Raw genomic sequence first — 24,131 nt, 5'->3', positions numbered from 1 at the left:
CGAATCCTGCCTCGGGCATGGATGTGTGTGATGTCCTTAGGTTAGTTAGGTTTAAGTAGTTCTAAGTTCTAGGGGACTGATGACCACAGAAGTTAAGTCCCATAGAGCTCAGAGCCATTTGAACCATTTTTTATTTTCAAATCATATTAATCATGGAATGGAAACACACAGCAACAGAAAGTACCAGCGTGACTTCAAACACTTTGTTACAGGTAATATTCAAAATGCCCTCCGTTAGCGAGGATACATGCATCCACCTTCTGTCGCATGGAATCCCTGATGCGCTGATGCAGCCCTGGAGAATGGCGTATTGTATCACAGCCGTCCACAATACGAGCACGAAGAGTCTCAACATTTGGTACCGGGGTTGCGTAGACAAGAGCTTTCAAATGCCCCCATAAATTAAAGTCAAGAGGATTGAGGTCAGGGGAGCGTGGAGGCCATGGAATTGGTCCGCCTCTACCAATCCATCGGTCACCGAATATGTTGCTGAGAAGCGTACGAACACTTCGACTGAAATGTGCAGGAGCTCCATCGTGCATGAACCACATGTTGTGTCGTACTTGTAAAGGCACATGTTCTAGCAGCACAGGTAGAGTATCCCGTATGAAATCATGGCGGTGAATCGACGAAGTACAGTAGATACTGACGAAACTAAAATGAGCTCTAACATGGAAATTAAGCGTTTCCGGACACATGTCTACATAACATCTTTTCTTTATTTGTGTGTGAGGAATGTTTCCTGAAAGTTTGGCCGTACCTTTTTGTAACACCCTGTATATTAAATATTCCTGTATTAACCCTTCGAACCCGAACACTTCTTTCTAGGCCTTCCCTAGTTTCTTTCCCTCTTGGTTCTTCTACGTACTGCATACAACTAATTATTTCCTATAGCTTACACGTGTTTCCAGTTGAAATTCGTACATCTTGCACAATTTTATATCTCTGAACGCGTCTTCTACATCGATGAATCCTGTGAAGGTGTCTTGATACTTCTTAGTCTTGCTTCGACCACGAAGAACAATTTCTAAATTGTCTCTCTGGTGTCTTTAGCTTTCCAGATGCAAAACAAACTCCCATCTTACAAATTCTCAGTTTTCTTCTTCAATCTTACATATACCATTCTTTTCAACATTTTGGATACGTGAACTCTTTCGTTGGTTGTGAGATAATTGTTGCACTTATTTATCTTTGTTTGCTATCTTCGGGATTGCATGAGTGTTATTTTCCTTAAAGTCTGATGGTAAGTCTACAGACTCAAATACTGTGTAAAACATCTTGGATGGACGTTAAGTTGCCACTTCCCACAGTAATTTTGAAAACTGCGACGAATGTTATCTATATATTCCGATTTATTTAATCGCATGACTTCCTAGGTTGTGTTAAACTCTGACACAAATACTGGAATCCGTATGTCTTCCATACCAACTTCAATATCTTCTTCTACAACTTCATCAGACAGTCCCTCTCGTCGTATAGGTCTTCGATGTACTGTTTCTAAGCATCCGTTCTCTAGTCTACAATTAACGGCGTAAATAATTTTGCACTCTTAATGCTCTTGTCTTACACCTCATCTCATGCGAATAATTCTCATTTGGTCCTCAGTTCTTGCTTCTTGTGGATGCTGTACATAATCGATCAAAAATATCTGGATACCACTATGCATTGCGGAACTAATCACTAGATGTCACAAGAGAGTATCCAGCAGTAGAGACGGAGGCGGCGAGAATTTTGTTGTCAGTGTAGAAGCTGCAACAGGAGGTTGACTCAGTCACGAGACCTCGGTGACTGAAAACGTGGACTAGTCACTGGATGTCTCCTGAGTAACAAATCTATCAGCAACAGTTCAGCTGTTCTAAAGCTGCATAAATCGACTGTTGGTGATTTGACTGTGATTTGGAAACGCGAGGAAGATCTCATGTAGTGACCGGCAGCGATCATTGCGGAGAGTGGTTGCAAAAAATCCCATGAAACCAGAGTACGAAAGTGTTACCACCATGTCAGCTAGCACAATGACGTTGCCTAGGGAGTTGGAAAGAATAGCGTGAATAATCGAGCAATTCCTTATACGCCACACATTTCAGTAGTCACTGCTGAGTGTCTCTTGCGTTGGTGTAAAAAGTAATGCTTCTGGCTAGTGGGTGGCAGGAAAAGACTGGTTTCGAGTAATGGATGACACTACACCCCGAGGCTATACTATGGAAGAGTTTGAGCGTGGGGAATGCCTGAAGAACTTTACCTGCCATCATGTGTAATGCCGACAGTAAAGTTCAGAGGAAAAGATGTTAAGCTGTGGGGATGATTCACGTGGTGGGGGTGTTCTGCAGTGTTCTGTACTCTTTTTTGAGTCTTCAGTTTTCTGACTGGTTTTATGTGGCCCGCTAAGAATTCCTATCCTGTGCCAACCTCTTCATCTTAGAGACGTTCTTGCAACATACGTCCTCAGTTCTGCTGGACGTATTCCAATTTTTGTCTTCCTCTACTGTCTCTACCCTCTACAGCTCTCGCTAGTACGATAAGTAACATGGGACTTAATCTTTGATGTCTTAGCAGAGGTCATATAATCCTATCCCTTCTTCTTGTCAGTGTTTTCCGTATGTTCCTTTCCTCACCTATTATCCGGAGAACCTCCTCATTCTTTACCTTATAAGCCCACGCAATTTTTAACATTCTTCTTTAGCACCACATGTCAAAGACTTCGACTCACTTCTGTTCCGGGTTTCCCACACTCCTTGTCTCACTACCACACAATGCTGTGCTCCAAACATACACTCTCAGGAATTTCTTTCCTAAGTTAACAGCTATTTCTGATACTAACAGACATATCTTGGCCATGAATGCCCTTTGTGCCAGTGCTAATCTGCTTTTTATGTCCTCCCTGCTCCATCCATCATTGGTAAATTGCTGCCTAGATACCAAAATTCCTTAGCTTTTTCTATTTCGTGATCCCCAATTGTGATGTTAACTTTCTCACTGTTCTCGTTTCTGCTATTTCTCGTTACTTTCGCCTTTCTTCAATTTCCTCTGATCCATATTCCGTACCCATTAAGCTGTTTATTCCATTCAATACATTCTCTGATTGTTCTTCAGTTTCACTGAAGATGCCAATGTCATCCACGAATTTTAATCTACTCGCGAACCTTTCTATTGTCTTCGACGAATAGATTGAACGGTGAGGGCAAAAGGCCATATCCCTACCTTACACCCTTTTGAACCCCAACACTTCGTTCTTGGTCTTCGATTCTTATGGTTCCCTCTTGATTCTTGCACTTGTTGTATATTACCCGTCTTTCCCTATAGTGTACCCCAATTCTTCTCAGGATTTGGAACAGATTGCATCATTTTACATTGTCGAACGCTTTCTCCAGGTCGACCGAGACTCGAACTCGGGACCTTTGCCTTTCGCGGGCAAGTGCTCTAACATCTGAGCTACCGAAGCACGACTCACGCCCGGTACTCACAGCTTTACTTCCGCCAGTTCGAGTCTCGGTCGGGCACACAGTTTTAATCTGACAGGAAGTTTCATATCAGCGCACACTCCACTGCAGAGTGAAATTCTCATTCTGGAAACATGCCCCAGGCTGTGGCTAAGCCATGTCTCCGCAGTATCCTTTCTTTCAGGAGTGCTAGTTCTGCAAAGTTCGCTGGAGAGCTTCTGTAAAGTTTGGAAGGTAGGAGACGGATACTGGCAGAAGTAAAGCTGTGAGTACCGGGCGTGAGTCGTGCTCCGGTAGTTCAGATGGTAGAGCACTTGCCCGCGAAAGGCAAAGGTCCCGAGTTCGAGTCTCGGTCGGGCAAACAGTTTTAATCTGCCAGGAAGTTTCATATCAGCGCACACTCCGCTGCAGAGTGAAAATCTCATTCTGGAAACATCATTTTTGTCTCTAACGGAGAGCACTTCAAGTTTAATTAGATTAGATTAATTATTCATTCCATAGACCCATAAAAGAGGGAGTCCACCCGGGTGTGGAACATGTCAGATAAACACATTACAAAAATGTAATTAGAAAAACTTGAGTTTCATTAATTTTAATGATCCTCAGTCAATAAACAGTAAAATTATGTACATGAATTAAATTTAAACTTCTAATATTTACAGGTTTAATACTTACATCTGCTTTCATTAAATCCATCATTCAGAAATTTGCTAGTTTCTTGGCTATTACAACCAAGTATTGTCAAAAAATTAAAGTAAATTATTCATTTCAGTGATCCTAAGTTAAGAACAGTCAGATTCTACCCAAGATTTAAAATTAAACTACCACTATTTACAGACTTAAGCTTACATCTGCTTTCCATACATCCATCATTCACACAGTAGATAGTTACTTGGCTGTTACAACCAAGTATTGTCAAAAATTAAAGTATACTAAATTTTCATTAACATGGTCTACTGTACTTGTTGAGAAACTCATGGATGGAATAGAAGGAGTTGGCCACCAAAAATTCTTTTAAATTATGTTTAAATTGTGCCTTGTCTGAAACTGATGGAAGGAACGCAGAGGAACGGTCACGATGCTGCTGTGAAGTACTTGAACCTACGACGGTCGTGAGTGAGACTGCATTGCTGCTCTAGTACACGGGGTGCGAAGTGAGTGTGAGTGTGAGAGTGTGAGAGACAGTGGCCGTACTCACCGTTGGCAGGGTCGTGCAGCATGCGCGCCGCCCTCGAGCGCGCCTCGCCCGCCGGGCTCTTGGCCATGCACTCGTAGACGCCCATGTCGCTGTGGCCGGCGTTCTCGATCATCAGCGTGCCGTCCGACAGCTTCGAGTAGCGCGGCTCGTCCAGGTTCACCTCGTTGCTGCGAACACCAGCCAGTCATTCAGCGGTAGCTGCCACCGTGTATTAAGCCTAGTTTACTCGACGACACTAGGTTGCAGGCAACTGCGCGACCGGCCACTGCGCATGTGTGACGCGCGTTTGCGCAACTCGTTGGTGAAACTAAACACTTTCGGCGTGATCCAACTTTGGCGACATGAGCTTTGAGGTTATGTGTGTTCGTAGAGTGTACACATACTGAAATGTGAAGTGGGGAACGGAGAAAAATGTTCGCTTTTTGAATATCTATGCTTTGCAAAGGTGTTTCTGGGATTTCAGTGATGCTGATTACAAAAATAAGCAACAGATTGCTGCCGCTTAGACAGTCATGTGCGATCATGAATCAATATCTGAGCTGCAGAGCAAAATGTATTGAGTTAGGAGCACATATACAATTGAATTAAGAAAAATACAAGAAGTGTAATTCTAGCTGTGGCAACGCTCTCTTCTACAAGACTAAAACCCCATCGTACGAGTCGACCAACTCTTTGTTAAGGAATATTGTTGACAGGAGGTAAGGCTATACAAATTCAAACAGCTGCATTTTTAATTCAATATTCATCTATTTACAACGTCGCTGCAGTGCTCCCCATTCACATATGTTAGAATCTTGAAATATTTCAGTGACCTATCTTCAAGAGAGTAGTTTGCAAACCATTCTCTTCTTAATGCGGCCTGTTTCGAATAATTATTGTAACTAATGTTCAATAATTATTAACGATAACAGTAATAATTATTGTCTTAATGAAATTGCGTCATAACCAACTAAAACCGTATCTCCGTATCTTATTGCCTTGCTGAGTGTTCTCGATTGTAATACACGCAATATGACATGTAATTTCTGTTCTGGCGACAGTGCTTCATGCATTACAGTACCTTTATTCCTCATCGCATAATTAACTCTATTTAGAAGAAACATGAACACTTTTGATGACATTCTAAGATAATTAAAACAAATTCTTGTATCTTCCATTATGAATTATTTCAGCAAGGATGCTGAGCAACCGAACTGACGTCTTTTGTTCATCCAGTCACGAATCAAAACACGTTTCTTATTTTTTTTCTTACGCAGTGATTCCATTCAACAAGCTTTAACCCACTCACAATTCGTGCGACGTGCAGCTGCCAAAACTTTCATTTCAGACACGATTCAGGGACCCACAAAACGACGAAACTGGAGTGCATACTGGTGTCGCCGTGTCTACAGTCTTACATGAAACCACTTGCGTGCAACTCACTCCACGCAACGAGTGACGCAACCCAATGTCGTCGTGTAAACTAGGCTTTACGTATCTGCTGTAAGTAACTGATAGGACACGTGTGTGTGTGTGTGTGTGTGTGTGTGTGTGTGTGTGTGTGTGTTGACACAGGGGGAGAGGAAAAGGAGGAGGAAGGAATATAAGCAGGTAAGCAGAGGAAGGAGGGGGCGGGGAACTGAAACAGAATTATATTCGTTTCTTTACTTATGTTTTCTAACAACAATTATATTATCAAAATCATGGCCGCCCGAAGTGGCCGTGCGGTTAAAGGCGCTTCAGTCTGGAACCGCAAGACCGCTCTTATAACTGCCATCTGGTCTCTGTACAAATTGTAAATAGCCTTTCGCTCCCTGTATTTTACCCCTGCCACCTTCAGAATTTGAAAGAGAGTATTCCAGTCAATATTGTCATAAGCTTTCTCTAAGTCTACAAATGCTAGTAACGTAGGTTTGCCTTTCCTTCATCTATTTTCTAAGATACGTCGTAGGGCCAGTATTGCCTCACGTGTTCTAACATTTCTTCGGAATCCAAACTGATCTTCCCCGAGGTCGGCTTCGACCAGTTTTTCCATTCGTCTGTAAAGAATGCGTGTTAGTATTTTGCAGCAGTGGCTTATTAAACTGATAGTTCGGTAATTTTCACATCTGTCAACACCTGCTTTCTTTAGGATTGGAGACATATCTGCTATGTACGAGAGGAAAAAGTGCGTTAATGGAACTTCGTGCTCGGTAAGCCACAAAAATTATCAGGTCGACCACATGCGTCTGATGGCCTCGTAGAGCTAGTGAGGCAAACCTTTGTTGACATGTGAGCGCGGAATAGATTTTGATGGGATTTCCGTTGAGGCAGTAGTTCCGCGTGCCGGCAACTACTAGACGTTTGTTGCGTTAGACAGTGGTTGCCAAATATTTTTGAGCAAGTATCAATACTGACATTGGGGAGCGGCACATCGGACGGCATATGTAGCGATCTCATTAGTAATTGTTAACGTATATCAAAGTACGTTATGAGCCACCAGTAGACTAGCTAAGGTTTCCAAGGGGCGCCGGCCGCAATTACTGATCACTAGAAGTCTACACCATTCGGAACACTTCGTGTCGACTCTTCTCTGTTTCATATTGCTGCCACCCTCAGCGAACCCGCGGTTATGACACTGTAATTACTTGTTCAAGTGTTGTTGTGATATACCTGTAAGCAGATGATTCATTGATAATATTAACTGCAATAATATTTAAATGCGTTATGCAGTACGAGACATGTCACCAGTGTTCATTTTCCTTGCTACAAACGTATATCACATTTGAAGATGACCGTCTGTATAGTGTGCTTTCAACAAAGCATGCTACTTCTCTGTAAGAATTTATACCACATCATGTATCGGAACGAGTCGCACAGTTCCTTGAGTTGTCAGTACTAGGAGACAAACAATAAAATACATCCTCTGACCCCACACTGGCCGAGCTACTAACGCCTCTGCCCCTGAAATAAGCGACCAGCTTTACTTAGCTCACGATCGAATTCACCACAGTCATTTAAAATCAGGCCCACCTTAAACTGTTAGTACTTTATTTCTTAGTAAGCACGAAAACTAACTCTTAAAAACTCTTAACGATAGTTGACCTTTTTTGGATTTATCTATTAGTTGCTACATGAATATTGTATTACAGAACACGGGTCAAAACCAAGGGCTGCACGAACACTTAATAAGGCCTCGTGCGGTCCGCTAGCAGCAGTTTGACGACCAACGAGCTGGAGTATACCCTGGCCCGTATTGGTGCACCTGCTGCCCAGCAACCCATCCGACAGCGGTGCAATACTAGCCACTTAACACGAAGGCGTTACCGTGGGGTAAAAATTTCATTCAGGCAACTGCTGCGAGTTGGGTTAGTAAAGAAAATGTAAATACTCCACCTGACGGTTGTTTACTTGGAATATAAACTGGCATAGTATGTTAAGAAGACAATCTCTAAGGGATGACCAGTCAGAGAAAGTCACAGTAGTATACGGAGGGACTAGTCTCACAGCAATTATTCTCAAAAAGCTTTGTTGCAAATAGTAGCAAAGCTGTCGCTAAAAGAATGTAGTGATTCATTGAGTGCGTTATTTGTACATTGTAAACTTCTGTGTGTAATTCTATTGCCATTATCCAAATCGCGAAGTCGTCTGAAGGTTCAACATGTGAAGAAAGTGCGTGGTTTGATCATCGAGGGAACCAGCCGAACGTGATGTATTTTACGAGCGCACATGGAAACAACGTGAGTGATGAAAATATGCAAAAATGAGACGAAGTCGAAGATTTTTTGTATTTTTGACACAGAGAAAGTATTTCAAGACGTCAGTGAACAAACAAGTATGTATGTATGCATGCTACTTAAACGACAATGGTTTCCCAACGTTTCACTTAATGGGTAGCAACAAACAAAGATCAAATAAAGTAGTTCTTTGGATTGATTTTATCGAGGAGATTAGTGAAGCTTCCACCCACATATTTATACCTGGCCCATGGTCAAACATTCGAGCGAAAGATAATGAGTAGATATCGTTTCGAAATTTTATATAAAATGCTGCATTTCCCAGATAATACAAATGTTGATGCCTTATATCGTCTCTCAAAAGTACAATTCGTCATCGGCGAACCAAACAAAAAATTTAAACAAATTTTAAAATTCTGTTGCAGTACTAATACCATTCCGAGGACGAATTATGTTTACACAATGTCTGAAATAAATAAGACACAAGTACTTTCTCAAAATATTTAAACTTTTCTAAGATAATGGGTGCTATTGCAGTTTTTGAATGTACACTGCAAAGTAATTGATAATAAAATACCACACCAACAAATATTGTGATAAATTTGTGTCAAGAAGTACTCAATAAAGCCACGTATTATGTACAGGTGATTGGTATTTCAGTGTAGATTCCGCAAGCAAATTCATAAGGAAGAACACGCGTTTGCTTTTTACCCTTTTAACTAAATCACAAATGAAACTGTGAAGGCCACATTGAAACGCAGGGAAGTGATCGCTGAAGAATAGCCAACGAATTACGGTACTTAAATGGAAAGACAAAACATACTTTTGGCTCTTTCCACCAAACGTTTGAGTGAAACTGAAAACGAGACAGTCAAAAGATGGCTGTATCGGAAACCAAAAATTGTTACTGAATATAATAAGGAGAAAACTGTTATTCACCTTTCTGATCATATGTGTACATACATCGCTGTCGTGAATGTGTTATAAGTATTCCAAACGTGACGAGGCTGAAAATGTCAGTCACAATATTGCGGAAACTGCATGCAGACGGGCTCACACGGCATACAAGTGATGGAACTCCAGTCAGTGTCGATACAACAAGAAGCAAACCCAATTGGGAAACAAAAGAAGGAAAGACACATATTGTGCGTAGCTATAGTGCTAAATGTTGCAAGACAAACACAAGAACTCTTGAGCAGATTATAGCAACAAAATTAACTAAACAGGATCAACCTTTTTTAAATACGTTCAAAACTGAACCCCATCTTTCTACTAAAAGTTTTAATTAGCTTCATTAAAATTACAACAGAAGTTTCTTAGCTCTGATTCTGCTGTTCCCATGGATTGATGCTGTTCAGTGTAAAGTGCGCTCTCAGTCTCCACGGACCGACTCCATCCAAATGAAAAGTATACACCGTGTGGCTAGGACATAGACGACGCGTTTAGTGTGTTAACAGTCTACAAAATCAAACCGCCGTGCAACTCGCGAGCTGAGCGTGCCACATGATGTAGTTGGCTTGTGTTGATAACATGGTTGGTTGGTTTGGGGAAGGAGACCAGACAGCGTGGTCATCGGTCTCATCGGATTAGGGAAGGATTGGGAAGGAAGTCGGCCGTGCCCTTTCAGAGGAACCATCCCGGCATTTGCCTGGAGTGATTTAGGGAAATCACGGAAAACCTAAATCAGGATGGCCGGACGCGGGATTGAACCGTCGTCCTCCCGAATGCGAGTCCAGTGTCTAACCACTGCGCCACCACGCTCGGTGTTGTTGATAAGACATTTGACTCTTAAACCATACAAATTAACGTTGGTGCAAGAACTAAAAGAAACTGCTCGTAAGGACTTTTGTGGGGAGACCTCACATCGATTGTGTAAAGACGAAAATTTCGTTGATAATAGAGTAATTTATGATGATTCTACTTTCCAGTTGCAAAAGTTAATACACAACTGAAGGATCTGGCGCAGTGAAAGTCCGCGCAAAACTCTGGAATGTAACAGTGGTAGTCTAAATGTTAACAGCGTTTGTTCATTGAAGAAATTTTACGGCCCTTTCTTTTTTCAAGAAGAAACAGTCGATGTGGTACCATACTTGCCTAAGCTGGGAATCTTAGTAATCCCGCTGATGGTCGATGATGACCAAGACCGCGACATACTTCCTCACCGACGTCTGCGACCTCCTCAGCACGACTGACAAGGTAAAAAATGAACTGGTTGAGCTGTGCCAGTTGCATGGCCTTCACGTTCACGGGACCTGACACCTCTTGAATTTTTCTTGTGGGGATTCATAAGTTTCTCCAGCAGAGTTCAAACAAGAATCCGCGCTTCAATTGATAGAGCAACAGACGACATACTGCCTCGAGTTTGGCAAGAACTTGACTATAGATGAAATGTGTACCACATATCCAGAGGAAGTCACATTCAACCTAGTTACATATAAGGTAAGAGACCATTGTACACTTGCCTAAACAGCACTGAACTTAGATCTGTAAGTCATATGAATCATGTGAATAAATCTATACCTACTAATCGCGTGGTACATCTAGTAGGTGTTGTTGTGCAGATGATCTCCTCTGATGGGATTGCCAGCGCAAGTGTGGGCGGTGACAGTGGTGCTAAGCTCGCTTGATGAAGGATTGCCTCTTCGTCACGTGCAGAGTGAGCTGCATATATGGCTCTATACTGTAAAATCTCATGGTGAACTAGTTTTCTGCTGTGCAAGCATATTTTCAATAAATATAAATAATTTAGAGTGAGAGTTTACTCAAACGCGCAATGGATGTGTAAACATCGTCCACATTTGTCGGAACTGCAAACAGGTGCGTATATGTCGTTCATGGCCATCTGCTACGAGGTCATATATATTGACGGCAAAGCCATTCGTAATTGTGCATAGCATGTAATTTCTGTTTTATACTACTTACCAGGATGACGTATCCGCATGCATTTGAGAGTGACCATTGAATCGAAAATAGTTTGTTTTGCTTTATAAAGTATTCTTTTCAAAATAAAGCCTGTTGAAAACGACGCTCTTTAAATTAATCGTGACTGTGGTGGTCTCACAGAAGATTTGAATAATTTGAAACATCGTCATGGTATTCCGGAATTACGATCAGAAAGTTATCCTCATAAAGGGTGCGTCCGGTATGGAAGCGTTCACCTTTCATTAGGCATACATTTAAAATGTGTAATTATTTATTTTTCTTTCCTTCGGAACGTCAACTGCGGCGCAATGGAGGCTGCTAGAAGCAATAGTAGATTATCTGGAGCCGCCATAACCCATGAAAGACGCACATAGCTTTGTTCCAGGAAATCTGATTAGTGGTGTAGGCCTTGCAAATAGATGCACGGACACGTATTGGCATTTAAAGACAACAAAGAGCAGGAAGCACTAGACACGACTGACCCGCATGGAGAATTCTTTACGCATGCATTATTCCACGCCTTCACGACGCTGCCAGGAACTTGAGCGTTTATGACTGTTACTTCAGTATGCTCACGAACAGTTATCGGAAGAACTCATAGCTCGCATGTACGAGAGACTTCATAAAGTAAGTTACACATAATTATGCCAAAAAAATAACTTTAGTTGAACAGTGCATTACACCTCAACGTGACATAGTCACCCGGTCTCTTTAAACAACGGTCGGAAAGCTCTACATATCGTTCAGTCCCTCGACGATAGAAATCAGCTCCTTTGCCACGAAGCCATTACAGATCCGCTGTGTGAACGTCCTTGTCGTTCGACAGTCATTTTCCCACTGTATGTCCTTTCAGCTTGCCGAAAGAATGGAAATCACATTATACCAAATCAGGATTTACCTATCAGCATCACCCATGTGTGTGTGACCTTGCTGAAATTGTTGGCAATATTTACTAAACATAGATGCCACATTACATTGGACACATATTACGCCGTAATTACACGGCGAATCTGTGTGCAGTTTAGATGTTCTGCCTAAGAGATTCGTTCTGCGCCACATACTTCAGCTTTAAAGTACGTTTCCAGTTGCCTCGCCATTTCACTCCCACAGTGTCGTGCTCCTGCCATCCGTATAAAAAATGAACTACACTACTGGCCATTAAAATTGCTACACCAATAAGAAATGCAGATGATAAACGGGTACTCATTGGACAAATATATTATACTAGAACTGACATGTGATTACATTTTCACGCAATTTGGGTGCATAGATGCTGATAAATCGGTACCCAGAACAACCAGCTGTGGCCATAATAACGGCATTGATACGCCTGGGCATTGAGTCAAACAGAATTTGGATGGTGTGTACAGGTACAGCTGCCCATGCAGCTTCAACACGATACCACAGTTCATGAAGAGTAGTGACTGGCGTATTGTGACTAATCAGTTGCTCGGCCACCGTTGACCAGACGTTTTCAGTTGGTGAGAGATCTGGAGAATGTGCTGGTCAGGGCAGCAGGCGAACATTTTCTGTATCCAGAAAGGCCCGTACAGTACTTTCAACATCCGGTCGTGCATTATCCTGCTGAAATATAGGGTTTCGCAGGTATCGAATGAAGGGTAGAGCCACGGGTCGTAACACATCTGAAATGTAGCGTCCACTGTTCAAAGTGTAGTCAACGCGAACAAGAGGTGACCGAGACCTGTAACCAATGGCACCCCATACCATCACACCGGGTGATAGGCCAGTATGGCGATGACGCATACACGCTTCCAATGTGCGTTCACCGCGATGTCGCCAAACACGGATGCGACCATCATGATGCAGTAAACAGAACCTGGATTCATCCGAAAAAATGACGTTTTGCCATTCGTGCACCCAGTTTCGTCGTTGAGTACACCATCGCAGGCGCTCCTGTCTGTGATGCAGCGTCAAGGGTAACCGCACCCATGGTCTCCGAGGTGATAGTTCATGCTCCTGCAAACGTCATCGAACTGTTCGTGCAGATGATTGTTGTCTTGCAAACGTCCCCATCTGTTGACTCAGGGATGGAGACATGGTTGCACGTTCCGTTACAGCCATGTGGATAAGATGCCTGTCATGTCGACTGCTAGTGATACGAGGCCGTTGGGATCCAGCTCAGCGTTCCGTATTACCCCCTTAAACCCACCGATTCTATATTCTGCTAACAGTCATTGGATCTCCACCAACGCGATCAGCAATGCCTTGCTAAGATAAACCTCAATCGCGATAGGCTACAATCCAACCTTTATCAAAGTCGGAGACGTGATGGTACGCATTTCTCCTCCTTACACGAGGCATCACAACAACGTTTCACCAGGCAACGCCGGTTAACTGCTGTTTGTGTATGAGAATTCGGTTAGAAACTTTCCTCATGTCAGCACGTTGTAGGTGTCGCCACCGGCGCCAACCTTGTGTGAATGCTCTGAAAAGCTTATCATTTGCATGTCACAGCATCTTCTTCCTGTCGGTTAAATTTCGCGCCTGTAGCACGTCATCTTCGTGGTGTAGCAATTTTAATGGCCAGTAGTGTACGTCTGCATAAAACCTGGAAACTCGTAGTCACTTGTGACATGCTCTATTCCTGTTGCACAAAACTCTTAGCGTGCCACAATATGTGTAACTTACGTCCTGAAGTCCCTACAGGCGGGTGACATGCTAGGCGATGATGCTACTTTTAGTCACTGACGTGACAAAAATAGTGCGATATCTCCTAATATCGTGTCGGACCTACTTTTTCCCGTATTAGTGCAGTAATTCGACGTGGCATGGACTCAACAAGTCGTTGGAAGTCCCCAGGAGATATACTGAGCCACGCTGCCTCCGTAGCCGTACATAATTACGAAAGGGTTGCCGGTAAAGGATTTTGTGCACGAACTGACCTCTCTATTATGTGTCGTAAATGTTCAGTGGTATTCATGTTGGGCGATCTGGGTGGCCAAATAATGGCGCTCGATATTGCCCAAAGTCTTCTTTAAGACTATCGCGAATAATTGTGGCCCAATGTTGTGGCGCATTGTCATCGATAAAAATTCCATCGTTGTTGGAGAACATGAATCCCGTGAACGGCTGAAAATGACTTCCGAGTAGCCGAAGATACCCAGGACAAAGTACATTGCACGTAAGTACAGCCCACACCATTATGGAGCCATTACTAGCTTGCACAATACCTCGCTGGCAACTTGCGTCCATGGGTTCGCTGGTCTGCATCACAGTCGAAATCTACACTCAGTTCTTACCAACTAAAATCGGGACTCATCTGGCCTGGTCACGGTTTGGAAGTCGTCTAGGGCTCAACCGATATGGTCACAAGCCAAGGAGATGTGTTGCAAGTGAGGTCGTGCTATTAGCAAAGAATATCACGCCGGTCGTCTCCTGCCGCAGTCCATTAACGCCAAATTCCGCCGTCCTGCCCTAACGGATACGATCGTCGTATGTCCCACACCAATTTTTGGGGTTATTTCTTGTCTGTTGCCACTAAAAACCGTACGCAGACGCGACTTCTCTCAGTCGTTAAGTGAAAGCAAGCCGCCACTTAGTTGTCCGTGGTGAGAGGTAGTGCCTGAGGTGAGGTGTCCTCGGCACACTCTTCACGCTGTGTATCTCGAAATATTGAATACCCTAACGATTTCCAATATGGAATTTCCCATGCTTGTAGCTCCATCTACAAATCCGCGTTCAAAGCTTGCTAGTTTCAGCCGTGCGGCCATAGTCACGTCCGAAACCTTTTGACATGAATCACCTGAGTACGAATGTCAGCTCCAACAATGCACTGCGCTGTTATACCTTGTGTCTGTCGTACTAGTATAACACCAATATCGATTGTAAGTAGGTTATACTATGCAACTGTGTGTATGTAACTATGAAGTGGTTGTTCTTTACTTATGAAGATCATTGAATTGTCAGAGAGAAAGTTGAAGTTTGTATATATTTATTGTTACAACTAAAGTATATTTAAAAATAATGGTATTTTGTAACATATGTCTGCTCATAAAAAGAGACATTGTACTTTGAATGCTGGTTCATGCTTAGGGAATTTGTGCTGTGTAGAATAATAGATGTAGGGAACCCCCTCCGCTACGGAAGTTGCTTGGCGCACGGTAAAAGTTGGTTTTGGTGATCGATCTGGACGGCTACTGGGTGAGCACGCTAGCAGTGTCTATCCGTTGTACGGTTAACATCGAGGGTGCCAAGCAGGGCATTTGGAAGTTAATCTTTATTGGAAACTTGCCTCGGATGTGGTTTCGGCTGTCGGATGGTTCTCTTGACATTACTGATTGGCTGTAAGATGAGGAAATTATATGGCCAGGAAGAATTGGTAAAGAGCATTCAACTTCAAGAACGTGGGACCAGTTAGCCGGCACATTGCTTGCCACCACTACTGCGCCACTGCTCCGCCAACTACAGGAACACTCATGTGTATAATAAAATGGATCAGTACATTTGTGTGAGTGTTTTTCTCAATAATAATTCAAATGGTATAAACTTGTGTTTGAACCCTGACATTATCCTAGTCATGAACCGATGCAGGATCCTATTCCAAGTGTGTAGAAATCCGAGCATCCTGTTTGTATCTAAATGATAATTTGGTTTTGGTGCAAAAGATCAGTGCCGGAGTCTGTAAGCATTAATGTAAAAATAAGTGCTTTACAGATGATGAAAAAGGCACATAATTTGAACTTATATGAAACGCAATTTTACATTGATCATTACCATGAACTACTTTCTACAGTTAACTAAGCTTTGTGTTTGAGTAGATTGCAGTTTGTTTATAAAATAATCACAGAGTTTTCCTGTATAAAAAGTAACAGTTTATGGGCCACCACAGTAATCTTTTCTCAAATTTAAAGATAATTGGGAATTTCATTGCTATTAAAAGAAATCTGTGACATTCTAATAATAAGAGTATAAAAAGTCTCTACGTATGATTATGTAATTTCATTCGTAGTACGTATATGTTAGCTAAATCAGGAGTCTTTTCACACCAAACTTTAGTCCAATGTGTACTGTGGTAACATCTCAGGGCAGAGTTGATTAATGATTGCTATAGCAACTATTATTATTAAAGTGCCTTTGCCTTCCTGCGATTACTGATTTTTGGCAAATGATAGCTACTGCTATCCACTACTTAGTTCGCCCTGTAGTCGTGAGTATCCAGTGCACTATCCAAAGAGAGCATTAATGAAACTCATATTTAAATTCTTTGAATGTAATATTTCAAATTATTAAGCATAATTAGGCTGTCGACCGTTTATTGTTTCATTCACATGAATTTCATTACTTGTATCCTCTCCAAACTAAAGCCTGTTAAGTCTTTCTATTAACTGCCACTTATACGAAATTAATGTTCGGTGCCCTCTCTCCATTAGATAATCACACGGTGAAATATAAAACTCCTCCCAGACGGTAACACTAGTCTGTGAGTAAAGTGTTATACTTGGCGCAAACTCGCGACCATTGGGTGTTATATTACCACCACGTGCATATCGCTATCCCGTGACTTTCATAACCTCATTGAAGTTATTGCATCAAAAGCTATCAAGAGCGCTAAAACACAAGTACCTCTTCGAGAGAAGTGCGTAACATACAGTTGATTGATGAACATTTTTGTACTAAGTTACTCTTGTCTCAATTGAAGCTACCAAATTAAACATAACACGAGTTTCCTAAATACACGCCTGGAAATGGAAAAAAGAACACATTGACACCGGTGTGTCAGACCCACCATACTTGCTCCGGACACTGCGAGAGGGCTGTACAAGCAATGATCACACGCACGGCACAGCGGACACACCAGGAACCGCGGTGTTGGCCGTCGAATGGCGCTAGCTGCGCAGCATTTGTGCACCGCCGCCGTCAGTGTCAGCCAGTTTGCCGTGGCATACGGAGCTCCATCGCAGTCTTTAACACTGGTAGCATGCCGCGACAGCGTGGACGTGAACCGTATGTGCAGTTGACGGACTTTGAGCGAGGGCGTATAGTGGGCATGCGGGAGGCCGGGTGGACGTACCGCCGAATTGATCAACGCGTGGGGCGTGAGGTCTCCACAGTACATCGATGTTGTCGCCAGTGGTCGGCGGAAGGTGCACGTGCCCGTCGACCTGGGACCGGACCGCAGCGACGCACGGATGCACGCCAAGACCGTAGGATCCTACGCAGTACCGTAGGGGACCGCACCGCCACTTCCCAGCAAATTAGGGACACTGTTGCTCCTGGGGTATCGGCGAGGACCATTCGCAACCGTCTCCATGAAGATGGCCTACGGTCCCGCACACCGTTAGGCCGTCTTCCACTCACGCCCCAACATCGTGCAGCCCGCCTCCAGTGGTGTCGCGACAGGCGTGAATGGAGGGACGAATGGAGACGTGTCGTCTTCAGCGATGAGAGTCGCTTCTGCCTTGGTGCCAATGATGGTCGTATGCGTGTTTGGCGCCGTGCAGGTGAGCGCCACAATCAGGACTGCAGACGACCGAGGCACACAGGGCCAACACCCGGCATCATGGTGTGGGGAGCGATCTCCTACACTGGCCGTACACCACTGGTGATCGTCGAGGGGACACTGAATAGTGCACGGTACATCCAAACCGTCATCGAACCCATCGTTCTACCATTCCTAGACCGGCAAGGGAACTTGCTGTTCCAACAGGACAATGCACGTCCGCACGTATCCCGTGCCACCCAACGTGCTCTAGAAGGTGTAAGTCAACTACCCTGGCCAGCAAGATCTCCGGATCTGTCCCCCATTGAGCATGTTTGGGACTGGATGAAGCGTCGTCTCACGCGGTCTGCACGTCCAGCACGAACGCTGGTCCAACTGAGGCGCCAGGTGGAAATGGCATGGCAAGCCGTTCCACAGGACTACATCCAGCATCTCTACGATCGTCTCCATGGGAGAATAGCAGCCTGCATTGCTGCGAAAGGTGGATATACACTGTACTAGTGCCGACATTGTGCATGCTCTGTTGCCTGTGTCTATGTGCCTGTGGTTCTGTCAGTGTGATCATGTGATGTATCTGACCCCAGGAATGTGTCAATAAAGTTTCCCCTTCCTGGGACAATGAATTCACGGTGTTCTTATTTCAATTTCCAGGAGTGTAGTTTAAAGTTGATGACCCTTGTCTATAGATAACGAAGACACTTGAAGAAAAGTGATGCATGGATGATTTTTGTGAGGAGATGGTGGACTGTAGAAAATAGACTTGAGAGACAACGGACGACGCTGTACTCACCTGTCCTTCATCCAGACGATTTCCGGCTGCGGGTCGCCCTCTGCTTTGCAGGTGAAAAACACTGTCCCTCCGAACGACACTTCCACGTCGTGTGGGTCTTCCGTGATGCGCGGCTTCTCTGCAAAGTAAGGAAGCAATTTTGTAAGTCAAGTTGTCATTGATTTCTCCCTACAATTAATGGTTTAGTGTAGAAGAAAGCGAACCGCCACCGGCCAGTTTCTCAAACCCACAAATGAAATGCTTGCGGTCGCTGGCTGTCCCGGGTTGCCGGCCCACGGATCAGTTTTTATATTTGTGGCGATCTTGACTTTATTACCAACAAAGATAAAGTTGTAGTAGTATTTGTTTATTGTCGCTAAGTACAAAAATAATTACACGAGTACGATGCGCTAAAATATCTTGCTGCATCGGTATTTCCATCTTCACGCTAGCCAAAACCAATAAATAGCCATATTGGAGAAATACGCACAACAGTAGCTATCAAAGCGTTTGCTTGCTACGCCAGTTGATTGCGTGCAAATACGCCCTATCTCATAAATAAAATTAAGTTTCATGTAAATTTAAGTTACGCTTATGGCTTATTATACAGATGATTTGGTACATCCAAATGATGTTAGGCGTGCCTCACAAATTGCCGGTTCTTGTCGCATGCAAATCGTATTATTAGTTTGACTGAACCGCAATGAATGGAATGGCATAAAACACAAAGAAACCAAAATCACTATCAAAATTATAAAATAAATAAGAAACAGAATGTTGTTGTGATGTATATCAAACGATTCCGTTTGATGAAAATATTACGAACCTGAAACGGGATTTTGCCTGGATAAATAGCATGAGATATATCGAGGTATCTGTATCGAAGTTTTAATTAGCAACAGTTTTTTAAATAAAACTAGTTACAAGAAGCCAGGTATTTAGACGTTGCTGCGATTGAAATCCACTAATTTTTTCAGAACGCCTTTCCAAAAAAGCGTCAAAATATATTGAGATGAGGAGTTCTCTCGTATCAGGCTTTCCTGGATTACCTGATGGAAGCGGTGCACCGCAAACAGGGAATCAGAGGTGTTTCTAACTTCCAATACATATTAGTAAAGCTGGGTGTAATTCGTTAAAGAAAACTGAAATACTAAAACTTGAATTGATGAAGTAAATATAAGCATAAAGATCGAGTTGGAAAGAGACGGTTATCTTCGACCAGTTTTATGTAGCGTCGGATAATGTCCGTTATGTTGCTTCAGAAGCAGCTTTCATTACGAAGAATTTTATGTCATAGTTGACGGAGCATTTTTAATCTGAGGCAATCGATCGATTATATCGAAAGGTCGTTGTCGAACTCGGACTTACGAGAAGAGGGCGAGTACAATAAAATTATATCAAAAGATAACTAATGAGAAATTTGTACAGTACCTCCATATGCCACTTTCTACATACTATCGTAGTGGAGTTTCGTTGCTGATCCACGGGGCCAGTTTGTTGCCAGAATTTCATTCTCAAGTGTATAAGGCCTACGTTGCTGAATGCCACTTCGCTCTCCTGTGCAACCTGTGCATTGTGCCTCCCCAACTCATACACCCTGTCTACCTCTTTAATACGCTCAGCCTCATTACCCAGCAGTCCTTCACGTCTCCTATGCCTGCTTTCAGCGCCGCCTGAATTTCCCGGCCGAGTGTCCTTGCAAGTGGAAACTGCAAATTAAGCCACAAAGAAGCAAAGCCAAGTCACTATCAAATACCGCTCATCCCTTCCTCGGTCCCGACTACTACTTCTCCACTTGCTACTGATCCATTCTACACTACTGGCCATTATAATTGCTACACCAAGAAGAAATGCAGATGATAAACGGGTATTCACTGGAAAAATATATTATACTAGAACTGACATGTGATTACGTTTTCACGCAATTTGAGTGCACAGATCCTGACAAATCAGTACCCTGAACAACCGCCTCTGGCCGTAATAACGGCCTTGATTCGCCTGGGCATTGAGTCGAACAGAGCTTGGATGGCGTATACAGGTACAGCTGCCCATGCAGCTTCAACACGATACCAGAGTTCTTCAGGAGTAGTGACTGGCGTATTGTGACGAGCCAGTTGCTCGGCCACCATTGACCAGACGTTTTCAGTTGGTGGGAGATCTGGAGAATGTGCTGACCAGGGCTGCAGGCGAACATTTTCTGTATCCAGAAAGGCCCGTACAGGACCTGCAATATGCGGTCGTGCATTATCCTGCTGAAATGTAGTTTTCGCAGGGATCGAATGAAGGGTAGAGCCACGAGTCATAACACATCTGAAATGTAACGTCCACTGTACAAAGTGCCGTCAATGCGAACAAGAGGTGACCTAGACCTGTAACCAATGGCACCCCATACCATCACGCCAGGTGATACGCCAGTATGGCGATATGAATACACGCTTCCAATGTGCATTCACCGCGATGTCGCCAAACACGGATGCGACCATCATGATGCTGTAATCAGAGCCTGGATTCATCCGAAAAAATGACGTTTTGCCATTTGTGCACCCAGGTTCGTCGTTGAGTACACCATCGCAGGCGTTCCTGTCTGTGATCAGCGTCAAGGGTAACCGCGGTCTTGGTCTCCGAGCTGATAGTCCATGCTGCTGCAAACGTCGTCCAACTGTTCGTGCAGATGGTTGTTGTCTTGCAAACGTCCCCATCTGTTGTCTCAGGGATCGAAACGTGGCTGCAAGATCCGTTACAGCCTTGCAGATAAGATGCCTATCATCTCGACTGCTATTGATACGAGGCCGTTGGGATCCAGCATGGCGTTCCGTATTACCCTCCTGAACCCACCGATTCCACATTCTGCTAACAGTCATTGGATCTCGACCAACGCGAGCAGCAATGTCGCGATACGATAACTAGCAATCGCGGTAGTCTACAATCCGACATTTATCAAAGTCGGAAACGTGATAGTACGCATTTCTCCTCCTTACACGAGGCATCACAACAACGTTTCACCAGGCAACACCGGTCAACTGGTTTTTGCGTACGAGAAATCGGTTAGAAACTTTCCTCAAGTCAGCACGTTGTAGTCGTCGCAACCTGCGCCAGCCTTTTGTGAATGCTCTGAAAAGCTAATGATTTGCATATCACAGCATCTTCTCCCTGTCGGTTAAATTTCGCGTCTGTAGCACGTCATCTTCGTGGTGTAGCACTTTTAATGGCCAGTAGTGTACTTACTAAGTATCTACGAATAACACTTGATAAGAAACTATCGCAGAAAGCATCCCTCGTTACTAACAAATGTAAACCCTAAAGTGAACTAAAACGATCAATTGCCTGCCACAGAGATCTACACTGCGCTGCAGAATTAAGGAATCACTTTTTCGTAAACCCGTAACACAAATCTACTGAAAAGCTTAAGTTTGAAATTTCGCTCGAAGTTGTGTGTAACCTTCCACCTGTGATGATGCAAAAGCTTGGCGCCCTGCGCCGTCACCTCGGGTTCGACGAGGGTTCAAACAACAAGCTATCGACACTTGTGAAAAGAAGGCCACAGTTCAGAAGTCCATGCGGATCAACAACATTTCGCCACAATTCTGTCTAATCCCACCGTGGGCGTTTTACGCAATGGGAAAGTCGTCGCCCACACTCTCACCCACATTTCAACCCTTCCTTTGACGTCTCTTCAAAGGAGGCCAGAACTGCGACGCTCAGCGTTGAAATCGCGCGGTTTTCTTATGAGTGGCCGACGGATACATCCCAGACACACCGTCGTTCAGAATCGGCTCGAATAGGCCGCAGGGGCTGACATAAAGGACGTCAGTGAGAACACCTCTGCCCTGGGGCGTTCATTTCCACACATTTAGCTGTCGAAAGCGACAGTTTTCTGTGCGGCGAGAAACAGGAAGACATTCCTGAAAACGTTGACACTGCGGATACACGGGCCTGCCAGCCCTTCTCTATGGACACTGTGGGGCTGTATCCAAATCAAACGTGAAGGCACCCGTTTGCAGCACAGCGCGACCACAATTTTTACTCTTTTGTACAGGTTGGAACCGCTAGGAAATGTTCAGAACCATTCGACGAAATTTGAACGTGATCTGAAGCAGAAAATGGTGCTTATGCTTTATTCAGCGCTCCTACTTTGTGTCCTCCTGTGTCATGACAAAGATGTACGTACATTAATCCTTGTTCCATAGATCATAAATACATTTCGTAATGATGTGTAACGTGTCGCCTTAACAAAGGTTCCTTTATACAAAATAATTAATTAATTTTTATTTTTTTATTTCTTTATTTTTTATTTTTTACAGTTACTACTTCATATCTAAGAATTCATGGAGAGAAGGAGTTGTCATACAGAAATTCTTTTAATATGCTTTTAAATGTCGGTTGGCTATCTGTCAGACTTTTAATACTGTTTGGTAAATTAGCAAAGATTTTTGTGGTGGCATAATTCACCCCTTTCTGTGCCAAAGTGAGATTTAATCCAGGATAGAAGGGATCATCCTTTCTTCTAGTGTTGTAGCTATGCACTTCGCTGTTATTTTTGAATTCAGGTGGGTTATTTATGACAAATTTCATATGTGATTATATGTGTTGCGAAGGTACTGTGAATATCCCAAGTTTCTTAAGTAAATGTCTGTAAGGTGATGTTGGATGGACTCCAGCTATTGTTCTAATTACACGCTTTTGTGCAATGAATACTTCCTCTCTTAGTGATGAATTGCCCCAAAATATGATGCCATATGAAAGCACTGAATGAAAATAGGCGTAGTAGGCTAATTTACTAATATGTTTATCACCAAAATTTGCAATAATCCTAATAGCGTAAGTAGCTGAACCTATTGTCATTTGAAGAAGTCTGTCGTTTTCTACAGCTTCCTTCATCTTATTTTCATCCCGTTTATGCCGTGATTTTTCCATATTTTTCTACTTAAAAACAAAAAAAAAAAAAAAAATTAGGTGTATGCTTTGACAGGTACAACCCGATTATGCTACTTTTGATAGAACCCAAACGTACACCTGCAAAAGTTCAACATTCCCAATGTTATTACTTCATGTAGACATTGTCACAACCTGAAATATATCTTCTTGTAATTACGCACTTGCAAAGAAGAAACAACACTCCGAAGTTAAGAATATGCACCGAAAGACATACTAAAAGCAAATAAGATGTTTCTACACTCAAGTACACTGCTCTTTTAATTCAAAACTGCGTGACTGGTCTTATTCCTCAATAGCCCACACTGTCGGGGCAATTAAGGTGCTTCCACTACCGCTAGAATTCAGAAACAGATCTTGTCTGATAAATCCGATACTCCTGACCTCATCCTATACCTAAGTCACTACAAATTCAGTCATACATTTTCTCTACTGTACCGCATACGCACAATAAGCAGAATTTCTTGTTGGCAACCGTTCCAGTTGTTGCAATTTTAATCATCAGCAGTGTACCGTCCATGCTCGTGCACCGGTCCTCTCGTTACGGGATCGGCGCGATATCGTGCTTCATTACTGAACACTGGCGCCACTTCTTGCGCCGGGTCCTTCATCGGAGGACAGTGACGGCGGGTGATCGATTGCGGAGGAGCAATACGGCGGGGGGAATTCCCTTCCACAGAATCTGCCCGCTGCGCCTGATCGCCGCGCCGCGAGGTAA

The 24,131-nt window shown here is 43.4% G+C and overlaps 1 protein-coding gene across 1 annotated transcript in view; it reads right to left on the bottom strand.

The window, feature by feature from the left end:
• Positions 1-24,131, bottom strand: part of LOC124794669 (peroxidasin) — a 197,827-nt gene that overhangs the window by 141,517 nt on the left and 32,179 nt on the right. Inside the window, exons 4-5 of the mRNA XM_047258204.1 lie at positions 18,503-18,620; positions 4,636-4,802 (exon numbers count right to left, since the gene is read on the bottom strand). Coding sequence (XP_047114160.1) covers positions 4,636-4,802; positions 18,503-18,620 — 285 coding nt within the window. The remainder of the gene's footprint in view (positions 1-4,635; positions 4,803-18,502; positions 18,621-24,131) is intronic.

Source organism: Schistocerca piceifrons, chromosome 4 (genome assembly GCF_021461385.2).
Source record: "Schistocerca piceifrons isolate TAMUIC-IGC-003096 chromosome 4, iqSchPice1.1, whole genome shotgun sequence".
In the NCBI taxonomy this organism is placed as follows: Eukaryota; Metazoa; Arthropoda; class Insecta; order Orthoptera; family Acrididae; genus Schistocerca; species Schistocerca piceifrons.
This window is presented reverse-complemented; position numbering and strand designations above follow the sequence as displayed.